Source organism: Ceratotherium simum, chromosome 8 (genome assembly GCF_057802395.1).
Source record: "Ceratotherium simum simum isolate JZ-2026a chromosome 8, ASM5780239v1, whole genome shotgun sequence".
Classification (NCBI taxonomy): Eukaryota; Metazoa; Chordata; class Mammalia; order Perissodactyla; family Rhinocerotidae; genus Ceratotherium; species Ceratotherium simum.
In genome coordinates this window covers 44,802,471-44,816,055 of record NC_141907.1, presented here as the reverse complement: position 1 = coordinate 44,816,055, position 13,585 = coordinate 44,802,471, and the positions used below count along the sequence as shown (strand labels likewise).

The following is a 13,585-nucleotide window of genomic DNA, read 5'->3' as shown; positions in this document are numbered from 1 at the left end:
AAACTGGCAAAAGTCATGGACAAAGAAATAATACTAAGGGCAGCCAGACGAAAACAAAGACTAATGTACAAAGGAACTCCCATCAGGCTCTCAGCGGATTTCTCAACAGAAACTTTGCAGGCTAGGAGAGACTGGAATGATATATTCAAAATACTGAAAGACAAAAACTTTCAGCCAAGAATACTCTATCCGGCAAAAATATCCTTCAAATATGATGGAGAAATAATAACTTTCCCAGATAAACAAAAGCTAAGGGAGTTCATGGCCACCAGAAACACACTACAAGAAATGCTCAAGAAGGCCCTCAGGCCTGAAAAAAAGAAGAGAAAGGGAATACAAAGCTTGGAGCAAGGAGAAAAACAGGTAGACAAAATCAGAAAAATAGTAGATCTTTACCGGAATAGGTTGGCAACCACTTGAACACCAAAATCAAAGACCAAAGGAAGGAAATCACCAAAAATATATATAAGCTCATCACTTTAAACACACACCCACAACACAAGATAGACTAAGTGGTGACAACAGTAACTTAGAAGGGGAAGAGGAAAGAGATCAAATTGACTTAGTATAAGGGAATAAGAGGCCATCAGATAATGGACTATCTCATACACAAGATTTTTTATACAAACCTCAAGGTAACCACTAAACAAATAATCAGAACAAAATCACATATCATAAATAAAGAGAAAACTAAAAGAGTCATAAGACAGAACAACCAAACTGAATTGGCAGTCTGAAACACATGGGACAAGAAACAAAGGAAATGCAAAAGAACTGGAAAGTAAGTGATAAAACAGCAACATTAAGCCCTCATATATCAATAATTACCCTAAATGTAAATGGATTGAACTCTCCCATAAAAGATACAGAGTGGCAGGATGGATTAAAAAGCAAGACCCAACAATATGCTGCCTCCAGGAAACACATCTCAGCTCTAAAGACAAGCACAGGCTCAGAGTGAAAGGATGTCAGACAATACTCCAAGCTAACAGCAAACAAAAGAAAGCAGGTGTTGCCATACTCGTATCAGACAGAGTAGACTTCAAGATCAAACAGGTTAAGAGAGACAAAGGGCAACATATAATGATAAAAGGGACACTCCACCAAGAAGACATATCAATTATAAATATATACGCACCGGGGGCCGGCCCTGTGGCTTAGCGGTTAAGTGCGCGCGCTCTGCTACTGGCGGCCCAGGTTCGGATCCCAGGCGCGCACCAACGCACCACTTCTCCAGCCACGCTGAGGCAGCGTCCCACATACAGCAACTAGAAGGATGTGCAACTATGACATACAACTATCTACTGGGGCTTTGGGGAAAAAAAGGAGGAAGATTGGCAATAGATGTTATCTCAGAGCCGGTCTTCCTCAGCAAAAAGAGGAAGATTGGCATGGATGTTAGCTCAGGGCTGATCTTCCTCACCAGAAAAAATATATATATATATACACCCAACATAGGAGCACCAAAGTACATAAAGCAACTATTAACAAACCTAAAAGGAGATATTAACAACAACACAATAATAGCAAGGGATCTTAATACTCCACTTACACCAATGGATAGATCATCCAGACAAAAAGTCAATAAAGAAACAGTGGACTTAAATGAAAAACTGGACGAGATGCACCTAGCAGACATATACAGAACACTCCATCCAAAAACAGCTGACTACATATTATTCTCAAGCATGCATGGAACATTCTCAAGGATAGACCATATGTTCGGAAACAACGCAAGCCTCAATAAATTTAAGATTGAAATCATAACAAGCATCTTTTCAGACGATATTGCTATGAAACTGGAAATCAACCACAAGAATAAAACTGGGAAAGTGACAAAGATGTGGAGATTAAACAACATGCTACTGAACAACCAATGGATCATTGGTGAAATTAAAGGAGAAATCAAAAAATATCTGGAAACAAACGAAAATGAAAATATGCCATACCAACTCATATGGAATGCAGCAAAAGCGGTCCTGAGAGGGAAATTCATAGCAATACAGGCCCACCTCAACAAACAAGAAAAGCCCAAATAAGCAACCTTAAATTACACCTAACAAAACTAGAAAAAGAAGAACAAAGCCCAAAGTCAGCAGAAGGAGAGAAATAATAAAAATCAGAACAGAAATAAATGAAATTGAGACCAAAAAAACAGTAGAAAGGATTAATGAAACAAAGAGTTGGTTCTTTGAGAAGATAAACAAAATTGACAAACCTTTAGCCAGACTTACTAAGAAAAAAAGAGAAAAGGCTCAAATAAATAAAATTAGAAATGAAAGAGGAGAAATTACAATGGATACCACGGAAATACAAAGGATTATAAGAGAATACCATGAGAAACTATATGCCAACAAATTGGACAATCTAGAAGAAATGGATAAATTCTTAGACTCATACAACCTCCCAAAACTGAACCAAGAAGAAATGGAGAATCTGAATAGACCAATCACAAGTAAAGAGATTGAACTAGTAATCAAAAACCTCCCAAAAACTAAAAGTCCAGGACCAGATGGCTTCTCTGGTGAATTCTGCCAAACAATTCAAAGAAGATTTAATACCCATCCTTCTCAAACTATTCCAAAAAAATAGAAGATGGAACACTTCCTAACTCATTTTAGGAGGCCAACATCACTCTGATACCAAAGCCAGACAAAGACAATACAAAGAAGGAAAATTACAGGCCCATATCACTGATGAACATCGATGCAAATATCCTCGACAAAATATTGGCAAACCAAATACAGCAATACATTAAAAAGATCATACACCATGATCAAGTGGGATTTATACCAGGGCCGCAGGGATGGTTCAAGATCCGCAAATCAAACAACGTGATACACCACATCAACAAAACGAGGAATAAAAACCACACGGTCATCTCAATAGATGCAGAGAAGGCATCTGACAAGATCCAACATCCATTTATGATAAAAACTCTCAACAAAATGGGTCTAGACGGAAAGCTCCTCAACATAATAAAGGCTATTTATGACAAACCCACAGCCAACATCATACTCAATGGGGAAAGTCTGAAAGCCATTCCTCTGAGAACAGGAACGAGATACGGCTGCCCACTCTTGCCACTCTTATTCAACATAGTTCTGGAGGTTTTGGCCAGAGCAATTAGGCAAGAAAAAGGAATAAAAGGAATCCAAATAGGCAATGACGAAGTGCAACTCTCACTATTTGCAGATAACATGATTTTATATATAGAAAACCCTAAAGAATCTACTGGAAAACTATTAGAAATAATCAACAACTACAGCAAAGTCACAGGGTACAAAATCAATCTACAAAAATCAGTTGCATTTCTGTATGCTAATAACAAACTAACAGAAAGAGAGCTCAAAATGATAATACCATTTACAATTGCATCAAAAAGAATAAAATACCTAGGAATAAATCTTACCAAGGAGGTGAAAGACCTATACAATGAAAACTACAAGAAATCAATAATGACATAAAGAAATAGAGAAATATCCCATGCACACAGATTAGAAGAATAAACATAGTTAAAATGTCTATATTACCTAAAGCAATCTACAGATTCAACGCAATCCCAAGCAGAATCCCAATGACATTCTTCATGGAAATAGAAAAATGAATACTAAAATTCATATGGGACAACAAAAGACCCCAAATAGCTCAAGCAATCCTGAGGAAAAAAAAAAAAAGCTGGAGGCATCACAATCTCTGACTTCAAAACATACTACAAAGCAATAGTAATCAAAAAAGCATGGTACTGATATAAAAACAGACACACAGATCAACGGAACAAAATTAAAAGCCCAGAAATAAAACCACACATCTACGGACAGCTAATTTTCAACAAAACAGCTAAGAACATACAATGAAGAAAGGAAAGTTTCTTCAATAAATGGTGTTGGGAAAACTGGAAAGCCACACGCAAAATAATGAAAGTGGACCATCTGCTATCGCCATTCACAAAAATTAACTCAAAATGGATCAAAGACCTGAAGGTGAGACCTGAAACTATAAAACTCATAGAAGAAAATATAGGCAACACACTATTTGACATTGGTCATAAAGGAATCTTTTCGGATGCCATGCCTACCCAGACTACGGAAACTAAAGAAAAAATAAGCAAGTGGGACTTCATCAGATTAAAGAGCTCTACAAGACAAATGAAACCAGAATCAAAATGAACAGACAACACACCAGCTGGGAGAAAATATTTGCAAAACATATATCTGATAAGGGGTTAATCTCCATAATATATAAAGAACTCACACAACTGAACAACAAAAAAACAAACAATCTGGTCAAAAAATGGGCAGAGGAAATGAACAGACACTTCTCCAAAGATATATAGAAGGCCAATAGGCACATGAAAAGATGTTCAACATCACTAATCATGAGGGAAATGCAAATCAAAGCAACACTAAGACATCACCTCACGCCCGTTAGAATGGCTATAATCACCAAGACAAAAAATAACAAATGTTGGAGAGGATGTGGAGAAACAGGAACCCTCATACACAGCTGGTGGGAATGCAAACTGGTGTAGCCTCTATGGAAAACAGTATGGAGATTCCTCAAAAAATTAAAAATAGAAACACCCGGGCCGGCCCCGTGGCTTAGCGGTTAAGTGCGCGCGCTCCGCTACTGGCGGCCCGGGTTCGGATCCTGGGCGCGCACCGACGCACCGCTTATCCCGTCATGCTGAGGCCGCGTCCCACATACAGCAACTAGAAGGATGTGCAGCTATGACATACAACTATCGACTGGGGGTTTGGGGGAAAAATAAATAATAAAAAAAAAAAAAAAAAAAAGAAATACCCTATGATCCAGCTATCCCACTACTGGGAATCTATCCAACGAAACTGAAATCAACAATCCAAAGAGGCTTATGCACCCCTATGTTCACTGCAGCATTATTCACTATAGCCAAGAAGTAGAAGCAACCCAAATGTCCCTCGACTGATGACTGGATCAAGAAAATGTGGTATATATATACAATGGAATACTACTCAGCCATAAAAAAAGACAAAATCGTCCCATTTGCAACAACATGGATGGACCTGGAGGGTATTATGTTAAGTGAAATAAGCCAGAAAGAGAAAGATAAACACTGTATGATCTCACTCATATGTGGAATATAAACCAACACACAGACAGAGAAAACTGTATTGTGGTTACCAGGGGCAATGGGGGTAGGGGATGGGCACAAGGGGTGAAGGGAGCATGTATATGGTGATGGACAAATAAAAATGTACAACCAAAAATTTCACAATGTTATAAACTATTAAAACATCAATAAAAAAAAAGAGGCTTACGCATCCCTATGTTCATTGCAGCACTATTCACTATAGCAAAGAAGCAGACACAACCCAAGTGTCCTTCAATTGATGATTAGATCAAGAAAATGTGGTATACATACACAATGGAATACTACTCAGCCATAAAAAAAGACAAAATTGTCGCATTTGCAACAACATGGATGGACCTGGAGGGTATTATGTTAAGTGAAATAAGCCAGAAAGAGAAAGACCAACACCGTATGATCTCACTCATATGTGGAATATAAACCAACACATGCACAGAGAAAACTGTATTGTGCTTACCAGGGGCAATGGGGGTGGGGGTTGGGCACAAGGGGTGAAGGGAGATGTATATGGTGACTGACAAACAAAAATGTACAACCAAAATTTCACAATGTTATAAACTATTAAGACGTCAATTAAAAAAAAAAAGTAAAAAAAAAAAAAATCAAATTGAAGCACAACAGAAAAAAGAAAACACACTATAATTTTAACAGTAATTATTTATGGGTCCTAGGATAATAGGTTTATTTTTGTTTCTTCTTTAGACATTTCTATACTATCTAAATGCAAACATGTATTTGTTACCAAAAAAAAGGGCTCAAAATATTGGCATTTGAAAATCCTGAGATAGAAGAAGCAGTGTCTTCAGTTGTTTGTGACCATCAACCAGGCCTTCTGTTTCTAGAGTGGGGCACTGATTTCCCCACACTAAACTCTACGCAGACATCCATACAACAGCATGTGCCTGCCAGATAGCCACAAAGCTTCGTGAATGGAGACAAAAGATTATATACCTGAACAAACAATTTTCTCTGTTGTCAGACCAAAATTTCTTCCAGCCACCAAAAATTTCTTCAAAACCACCAAAAAGTTTGGACACATACAAGTCAAACCTATTTTTAAAGAACTTTTTAGATTAAATTATTGATATGTCCACTGTATCTGTGTTTTGACAACTTTTATAAATAGCTGACCTGAAAAAGCCTCGGTCTACAGCTGAGCGATTCATGATAACAGAGTCTTCTTGATTATATCCAGTGTACGATGCAATGGCCACAATGGAGTTGATACCTGTAGTGTATTTAAGAGCATACATTAAAGCATCATATGAAAAACAAAGAAAAACTGCCCGTTTCTTTTAAAGATTTTTTTTTATTTATTCAGCTTTTTCGCCCCAAAGCCCCAGTAGATAGTTGTATGTCATAGGTTCACATCCTTCTAGTTGCTGTACGTGGGACTCGGCCTCGCGTTGGACGGAGAAGTGGTGCCTCCGGGCGCTCCCAGGATCCGAACCCAGGCCGCCAGTATCAGAGCGCGCGCACTTAACCGCTAAGCCACAGAGCCGGCCCTGCCCGTTTCTTTTAAATCAATTTTATTTAATCATATTTGCCACAGATGTTTTTCACCATGGTAAATGTCAAAGTATATTCCTCCTAAAAGAGCAATTTGTGAGGCAACTACTCTGATAGTTTAATGTTTAATACATGCAAAAGCTAAGAGTAGGCATTCCCAATGTATCCATTCTTATCATCAGTGATTATATACACAAGTCACCTCGTATTTATGAAGTGCCTCCCCAAACCAAGTTTCATGATTCTCACAGCAACCCTGTCCCATAAACAAGTATTGTTATTATCAGAAAGAGCTAATTAAATAACTTACTCATGATCCCAAAGTTAATAAGCAATAGGATCGAGCCCCAGCTCATTGTCTCCTGATTTCTGGTTTTCGGTTTGAACCTGGGTACTACTCTGCTATTCCTCTTCCTAGCCCTGCTCTGTTCCTGGACCCTCTCCCTATGCCACCAAAACAGCGGTATTATCTTCCCCACTACAACCTTATTCTTAGTTGCTGCTGCCAAAACTACTTTTGATGAGACTATAAAGAAAGTAACAAGTATTAAAGAAGTAAGAAAAAAAATTGAAAACACACTAAAAAACTAGCAGATTGCAATATAAGAAATGATTGTTGAATGTGAGTGGGGTTTCAATGAACATAATTCACATATACGTGAATCATCATATTTTCTAGAAATTAAAATACACTCAACTCTAAAGCTACAGTCAATATAATATCGTTTTTTTTATTATTTATTTATTTATTTTTTCCCCCAAAGCCCCAGTAGATAGTTGTATGCCATAGTTGCACATCCTTCTAGTTGCTGTATGTGGGACGTGGCCTCAGCATGGCGGGAGAAGCGGTGCGTCGGTGCGCACCCGGGATCCGAACATGGGCCGCCAGCAGCAGAGCGCACGCACTTAACCGCTAAGCCACAGGGGCGGCCCAATATAATATCTTGATTTAAATATTTCAAGTGTGGAGTAAAAATTATGACTACAAAATACAAAAGAACCAAAATCTGGATGACTTAATGTTTTGGTTATCTGAATTCTGAATAAAAAGTTTATATTTGCTTCCTTAAAGCTAAATTCACTTTTCAAAAAACCCACCCTTCCTGAGAAGACACACCATTTCATTCATTTATTCCTTCACGTGTGCAACGGTTTTAACAGGTGGAGTGCAGGTTAGGGTGGTGCTGCTGGTCTGGGTCTGGGACACTGAAGACACACTCCTCCAAGTCTCCAATTCCCAGTAATTCCCAACCCAAGGTAGGAATAGATGTGGAGAGATATATGCAAAGGGCAGGCCCTCCTCCCTGACAGCTACATTTGCTCCTTAAAAGCTCTGGCTGCTATGCCATAGAAAGCTCTCCACCAGCTATTTTAAACACACTGATCCAAAGTAGCTGATTCCAGAGTTTGTTTGTATCTTGAATTTCTTCATAACATTTTAAAAGGTAAATTCACACAAAAGCTTCAACTTCAAACTCTTCTTGAAAAATCAGACCTGGCATCACTGTATCTGCATATACACACCACAACTACAGCTGAAGCTGAAGAGGGCTAACCCCAGGAGAAAGGCAAACCTCTCTCCAACTCACCAACTACTCACCAATCCTGCCTAACCCTGTACAAATCCAAGTTTGCAAACCCTGTTTAACAGATAACACTAAAAACTTTGTGCTAAATATAACCTTGACTGCTCTCTAAGGAAGAAGGATCATAGTAACAGGCGGGCATTTGTTCTTCTGAGCACCTTGACAGTTTTGGGTATCTAAATTTGGAGCAGAAAAAGCTAAGATGTTCTGCTTGGGGAGGAAGGGGAGTGTGAAATTCTCCAAGGGAAGGGCAGTGTTAGGGAAGCTGAGCCCTTCCTGGGAAGGGCCAGAGATACAGCTCCCAATGGCAGGCAGCCAAGAAGGGTCTTCAAAGATCTGAAAAATCAAATAGTCACTCCTCAGGTGAGCAATGAAAACCCCTCTTGAAATCTAAATGACTCCCTCTAAGAAATCTTTAGTAACATCCACATTGATCACCATCCTTTTGTGTGGATTCTTTGGGAGAACTAGAAGAATTTTAAGTTTTACACATAGTCAAGCAGCATAATGTAGATAAAGTATGTAAAGATGCAGGATCCTGAATGCAGAGGGGACCTGAAAAGAGTCGAGAATTTGCAGTCTTAAGAGATGTGATGTGTTCCTACTACTGGGGAAGCCAGTAGTGACATTCGTGATACGTGGAACAGACAAGACTTTCTCAGCATGTCTTCATGGTTCGGTGGAGCACTACCTATGGCCCCCCTCTTCTCCAGGTGACGCAGCCCATAGGTGGTCAGCTGTCTTGGCCCTTGTGAGGCTTTCCTGCCACTCGTGTGAAAATCCCTGGATCGCTCACATATGCTACATCTACTACAGCCCAGGAGGCAACCTATTCCCACCCTACAACCTTTATCCAAGGTATCTGGACAAGTCTGTGAGATGAGCTAAATTTAGCCGAAAACAGTAAACTTCTGAATTATGTTTCTAATATTTTCTTCTTAACTTAAAAGCCCCAAATCAAGAAGCAATGTAGTGAAGAGGAAAGAGCACAAGAAAGGGTGATGGAGGGGAAAAAGCCTGCATCTGGTCAAAAAGGAAAAAAATAGACCAGAATTCAAATTCTGGATTTTTAAGTTGTGTAACTTCAGGCAAATAACATTTCTGACCCTGTCTCCACATTCATAAAACAGAGATGATACAACCACCACTACAACTAATCAGCTAACATTTACTCCTCCCTTACTAACTGCTAGGCACTAAGCCATGTGTTTTAAATGGATTTAACCATTTAATCATCACAAAAGGTTTTATGAGGTAGGTACTATTATTCTCATTTTGCAGGTGAAGAAATGTCACAAACCTTTTATGATGCTTAGATATAAGTAAAGTGCCTTGGATGGTGTTTCACACAAACTGCTGAATAAATATTAGTAACTACGTTAAAAATACCTGTGAGCTCAAGAACTATAAACATGTGAAATCTAGGATTACAACCCACCTGTCAGGCAAGTTCAAACCCTTTGTGCCACTTTGCCCTCACCCACTTTAAGCTCAGCACTAAGAAGGCTCTAAGTGGGCCGGCCCCGTGGCTAGTGGTTAAGTGCGTAGGCTCCACTGCTGGCGGCCCGGGTTCGGGTCCCAGGCATGCACTGACGCACCGCTTCTCCGGCCACGCTGGGGCCGCGTCCCACATACAGCAACTAAAAGGATGTGCAGCTATGACATACAACTATCTACTGGGGCTTTGGGGGAAAAATAAATAAAATTATTAAAAAAAAAAAAGAAGGCTCTAAGTCCCCTGACCCACTTTAAGTCAAGGCAAACTTTTTTTTTTTTTTTTAAGATCAGCCCTTGGGCCAGCCCCGTGGCTTAGCGGTTGAGTGCGCGGGCTCCGCTGCTGGCAGCCCGGGGTTCGGATCCCGGGCGTGCACCGACAGACCGCTTGTCCAGCCATGCTGAAGCCACGTCCCACATACAGCAACTAGAAGGATGTGCAACTATGACATACAACTATCTACTGGGGCTTTGGGGGAAAAAAATAAATAAATAAAATTATGAAAAAAAAAAAAAGATCAGCCCTGAGCTAACAACCATGCCAATCTTACTCTTTTTGCTGAGGAAGACTGGCCCTGAGCTAACATCTGCGCCCATCTTCCTCTACTTTATATGGGATGCCGCCACAGCATGGCCTGACAAGCGGTGCATCGGTGCGCGCCCAGAATCCGAACCCGGGCCACCTGCAGCGGAGCACACACACTTAACTGCTAAACCACGGGGCCGGCCCCCCAAGGCAAACTTTTGTCACAAGGATCTTTGCTCCCAAATGTCAACCAAGGTGACAGTACTCTACAGAAATAGGAATGATACTAATCAAAAAGACTTTCTTTAAGATGACCTCATCAGTCCCTTCCCCTTGGTCAGGGCTCAGAATTTCGCCAATGTAGCTGGCATGTTAGGCAGGGCCAGGGCCAATAATTCAGCTAGGATGGTCAGGCGACTGGTTATATCAACAGACTAAACAAATAAGTAAATATATTGACAACAATGGGAGCCAGGTTTCTCACAGTCAGAGAATGGAGTTCTAAAACAAACAAAATAAAATTTTATTCTAAATAAAGTTCTAAAATAAACTATGGTGTTGGACTGGGATGGGAAATACTGGTGTGAATTCATGGTTCTTTAATAAATAGAGATATAAAAATAGATAAAGGTGTGTTTGTGGGTATATGCCTACATATATTTTCTTAGCTCTGTCAGCTGAAAGGACCTAGAAATGATGACATTCTAATAGCAAGGAGCACACCTAGCACCCAGACTTTGGTTTCTACATAATATCCTTCACTAAAAACGAGAAATGCCTAAGTCCAGGTTTAGGGGAAGGAAGGCTCAAGATGAGGCAAAATATAAGGAAGTACTTAAAGAATGATGAGGATCTATCAGGAGTCATCTCATAGATGCTCCCACTGGAAAATCTGCAATAATTTCAGCATCAAACTGGAAAGAACAATGGAATTAGAAAATGAACATTAGGCAACAATCATCAAGCTAAACTAATGGCCGCAAGTTCAACAAGGAACCGGATATTTACATCATCTCAAAGTATCTCCTACTTACTAATAAGTACAAAATACTTAAACAAAAAGTGGAGAAACCTGACAGACATCATATTAATCATATGACAAAAGTTAAAATCACTAATAACGGGACATGTAGACAGACTATGCCTCCTGATACAATGCACTGAAAATGCAGCAACACTTCTCTGCTAGTCCTGACAAAAATTCATAACCTGAATATAATCATAGGAAAACAACAGTCAAACCCAAATTGAGAGGCAATGTACAAAGGAACTTGCCTGGACTCTTCAAAAATGTCAAGGTCATGAGACAAGGAAAGACTAAGGAACTGTTCCAGATTAAGGAGACTAAATAGACATGCAACTAAATGCAACCCATGATCCTGTATTAGAGCCTAGACCTATACAGGACCTTACGTAGTACAACTAGCAAAATTTGAATTGAAGACTGCTAACTAAATGGGTATCAATGTTAACCTCCTGATTTTCATGGCTGTACTGTGGAGAGTGTTCTTGTTTTTAGGAAACATACACTGAAGAATTAAAGAGTGATGTGGCTTCACGTCTGCAACTTACTCTCAAATGGTTCAGGAAGAAAGAGAAAGGGAAAGCATAAGGAAAATGTGGTAAAATGTGAAGTAGTAAATCTGGATGAAAAGTACACAGGAGTTCTTTGTACTAGTCTTACAACTTTTCTCTAAGTTTGAAATTATCTCAAAATAAAGTTTTTAAGTAGATAACATGATGAAGGCATGAAACAATAACAGAACTGAAAGGCATGTAGTCCCCCCACCAGCCATGCCCTCACCACTTCATATCAGTACCAAAGGAACATTTCACTTCAAATCCAATCCTTCCCCTATATTTTTTTTCTTCTCTAACCATAAAGAAATGATTATCTAAATGTTGAAGAAAACACAGCACTGCAAGCATAGCCCAACAATATTAGCATACTCCAGACAACCTAACAGATTTTGTTTTTCTAGACAAGAGTAACCCCTTGTGGAGGACTTTGAAAATAAATCTCCTAACCTGGGAGAATTTGCTATCAAAACGTTAGATCCCCTATTATAGTTAATAATTTAAATCCATTACTTACAAGGCAAACTTTACTAAATAAATAATATTACCCACAGTCAAAGCCAAAATTCTGTTAATAATATAGTAAGACAACAATTATGCCAAAGAACTATACTGTCTCCTTTCATATTCAACACTCTCTCATACCTTTCAGACTTCTCTGCACCATTTTACCTGCTGTCCAGTCTCCTTGAGAATCTCCTCCTGCAAACTCCTGATTCTTCTCCTTATCAACTACATCTCAAATCTCCTCCCCTGATTTCTTTCCCTGGTGCCTAAAGTTCTGTTTTCTCTGGCTTTATTCTCACTCTTAATCTTCCCTCTGAAATTACTAATTTCATAGTAATCTATAAATATCATTAAGTTATCAAAAACTTCACAGCTCTAGATCTGACCTTCTTTCAAACTACATTTGCAACTCACTTTTGGAAGATCATTTCTTAGATGTTCTGGCAGCAACTCAAAATCTACATGTCAGAAACTGAATTTATCATCTTATCTCTAAAATCTCTTCCTTCTTCTAATGTGCTCCCTAACTTATTAATAGTACCTCTCTCTCCTTGATCACTCAAGCCAAGAGCACCAACAATATTTCCAGTTCCTTTCCTCCCTCTCTTCATCATTCCACATCCAGTCAGTCATCAAGTCCTATCAGGAGTATTTCAAAAGGTGTCTCACTCCTTACGCTCGTTCATTTCTTAAGGACCATACCATTTCTCACTTAGACCACCGCAAAAACCTCTAAATTATCTCCCTGCTAATACCACATCTAACTCTAATCTATCCCTTACATGACTGCCAGAATGATACTCCTAATTTTACTACTTCCTTGCTCAAAAAGGCTAGATGGGTCTTCATTCTCAAAATTCAACCTGCTCTCACCATGCTATGAGACCAAGCTTCACTCCCATGCATTTATACTCCAGCCATACTAAACTGACATGACTACTGATTGTTCCCATATCTCATGCCTTTGTGTATCTAGGCCCTTGCTCAAGCCATCTCTCAGATTCAAATACCCTTTCATCAACTTTAGTCTAAAATGCTACCTCTCCCATGAAACTGGCTCTAGACTTCCAACAGAAATCAATCATTTTCTTCACTCCGTGCTTCCAAAGGACTCTGCATCTCCATCATAACACTTTCCACATATCTACTTTTATTTAATTGTGTTCATGTTTCCCACCACATTATAAATTCCATGAAAACAGAAACTGTCAGGGCTGGCCCCATGGCGTAGTGGTTAAGTGCGCATGCTCTGCT

At 39.3% G+C, this 13,585-nt stretch overlaps 1 protein-coding gene across 2 annotated transcripts in view; it reads right to left on the bottom strand.

The window, feature by feature from the left end:
- The window catches only part of POLR2B (RNA polymerase II subunit B), a 53,585-nt gene that overhangs the window by 9,944 nt on the left and 30,056 nt on the right, over nt 1-13,585 (bottom strand). For both annotated transcript variants that reach the window (XM_004419091.3, XM_087434373.1), the window contains one exon: nt 6,263-6,359. In XM_004419091.3, the coding sequence (XP_004419148.1) occupies nt 6,263-6,359 (97 nt within the window). The remainder of the gene's footprint in view (nt 1-6,262; nt 6,360-13,585) is intronic.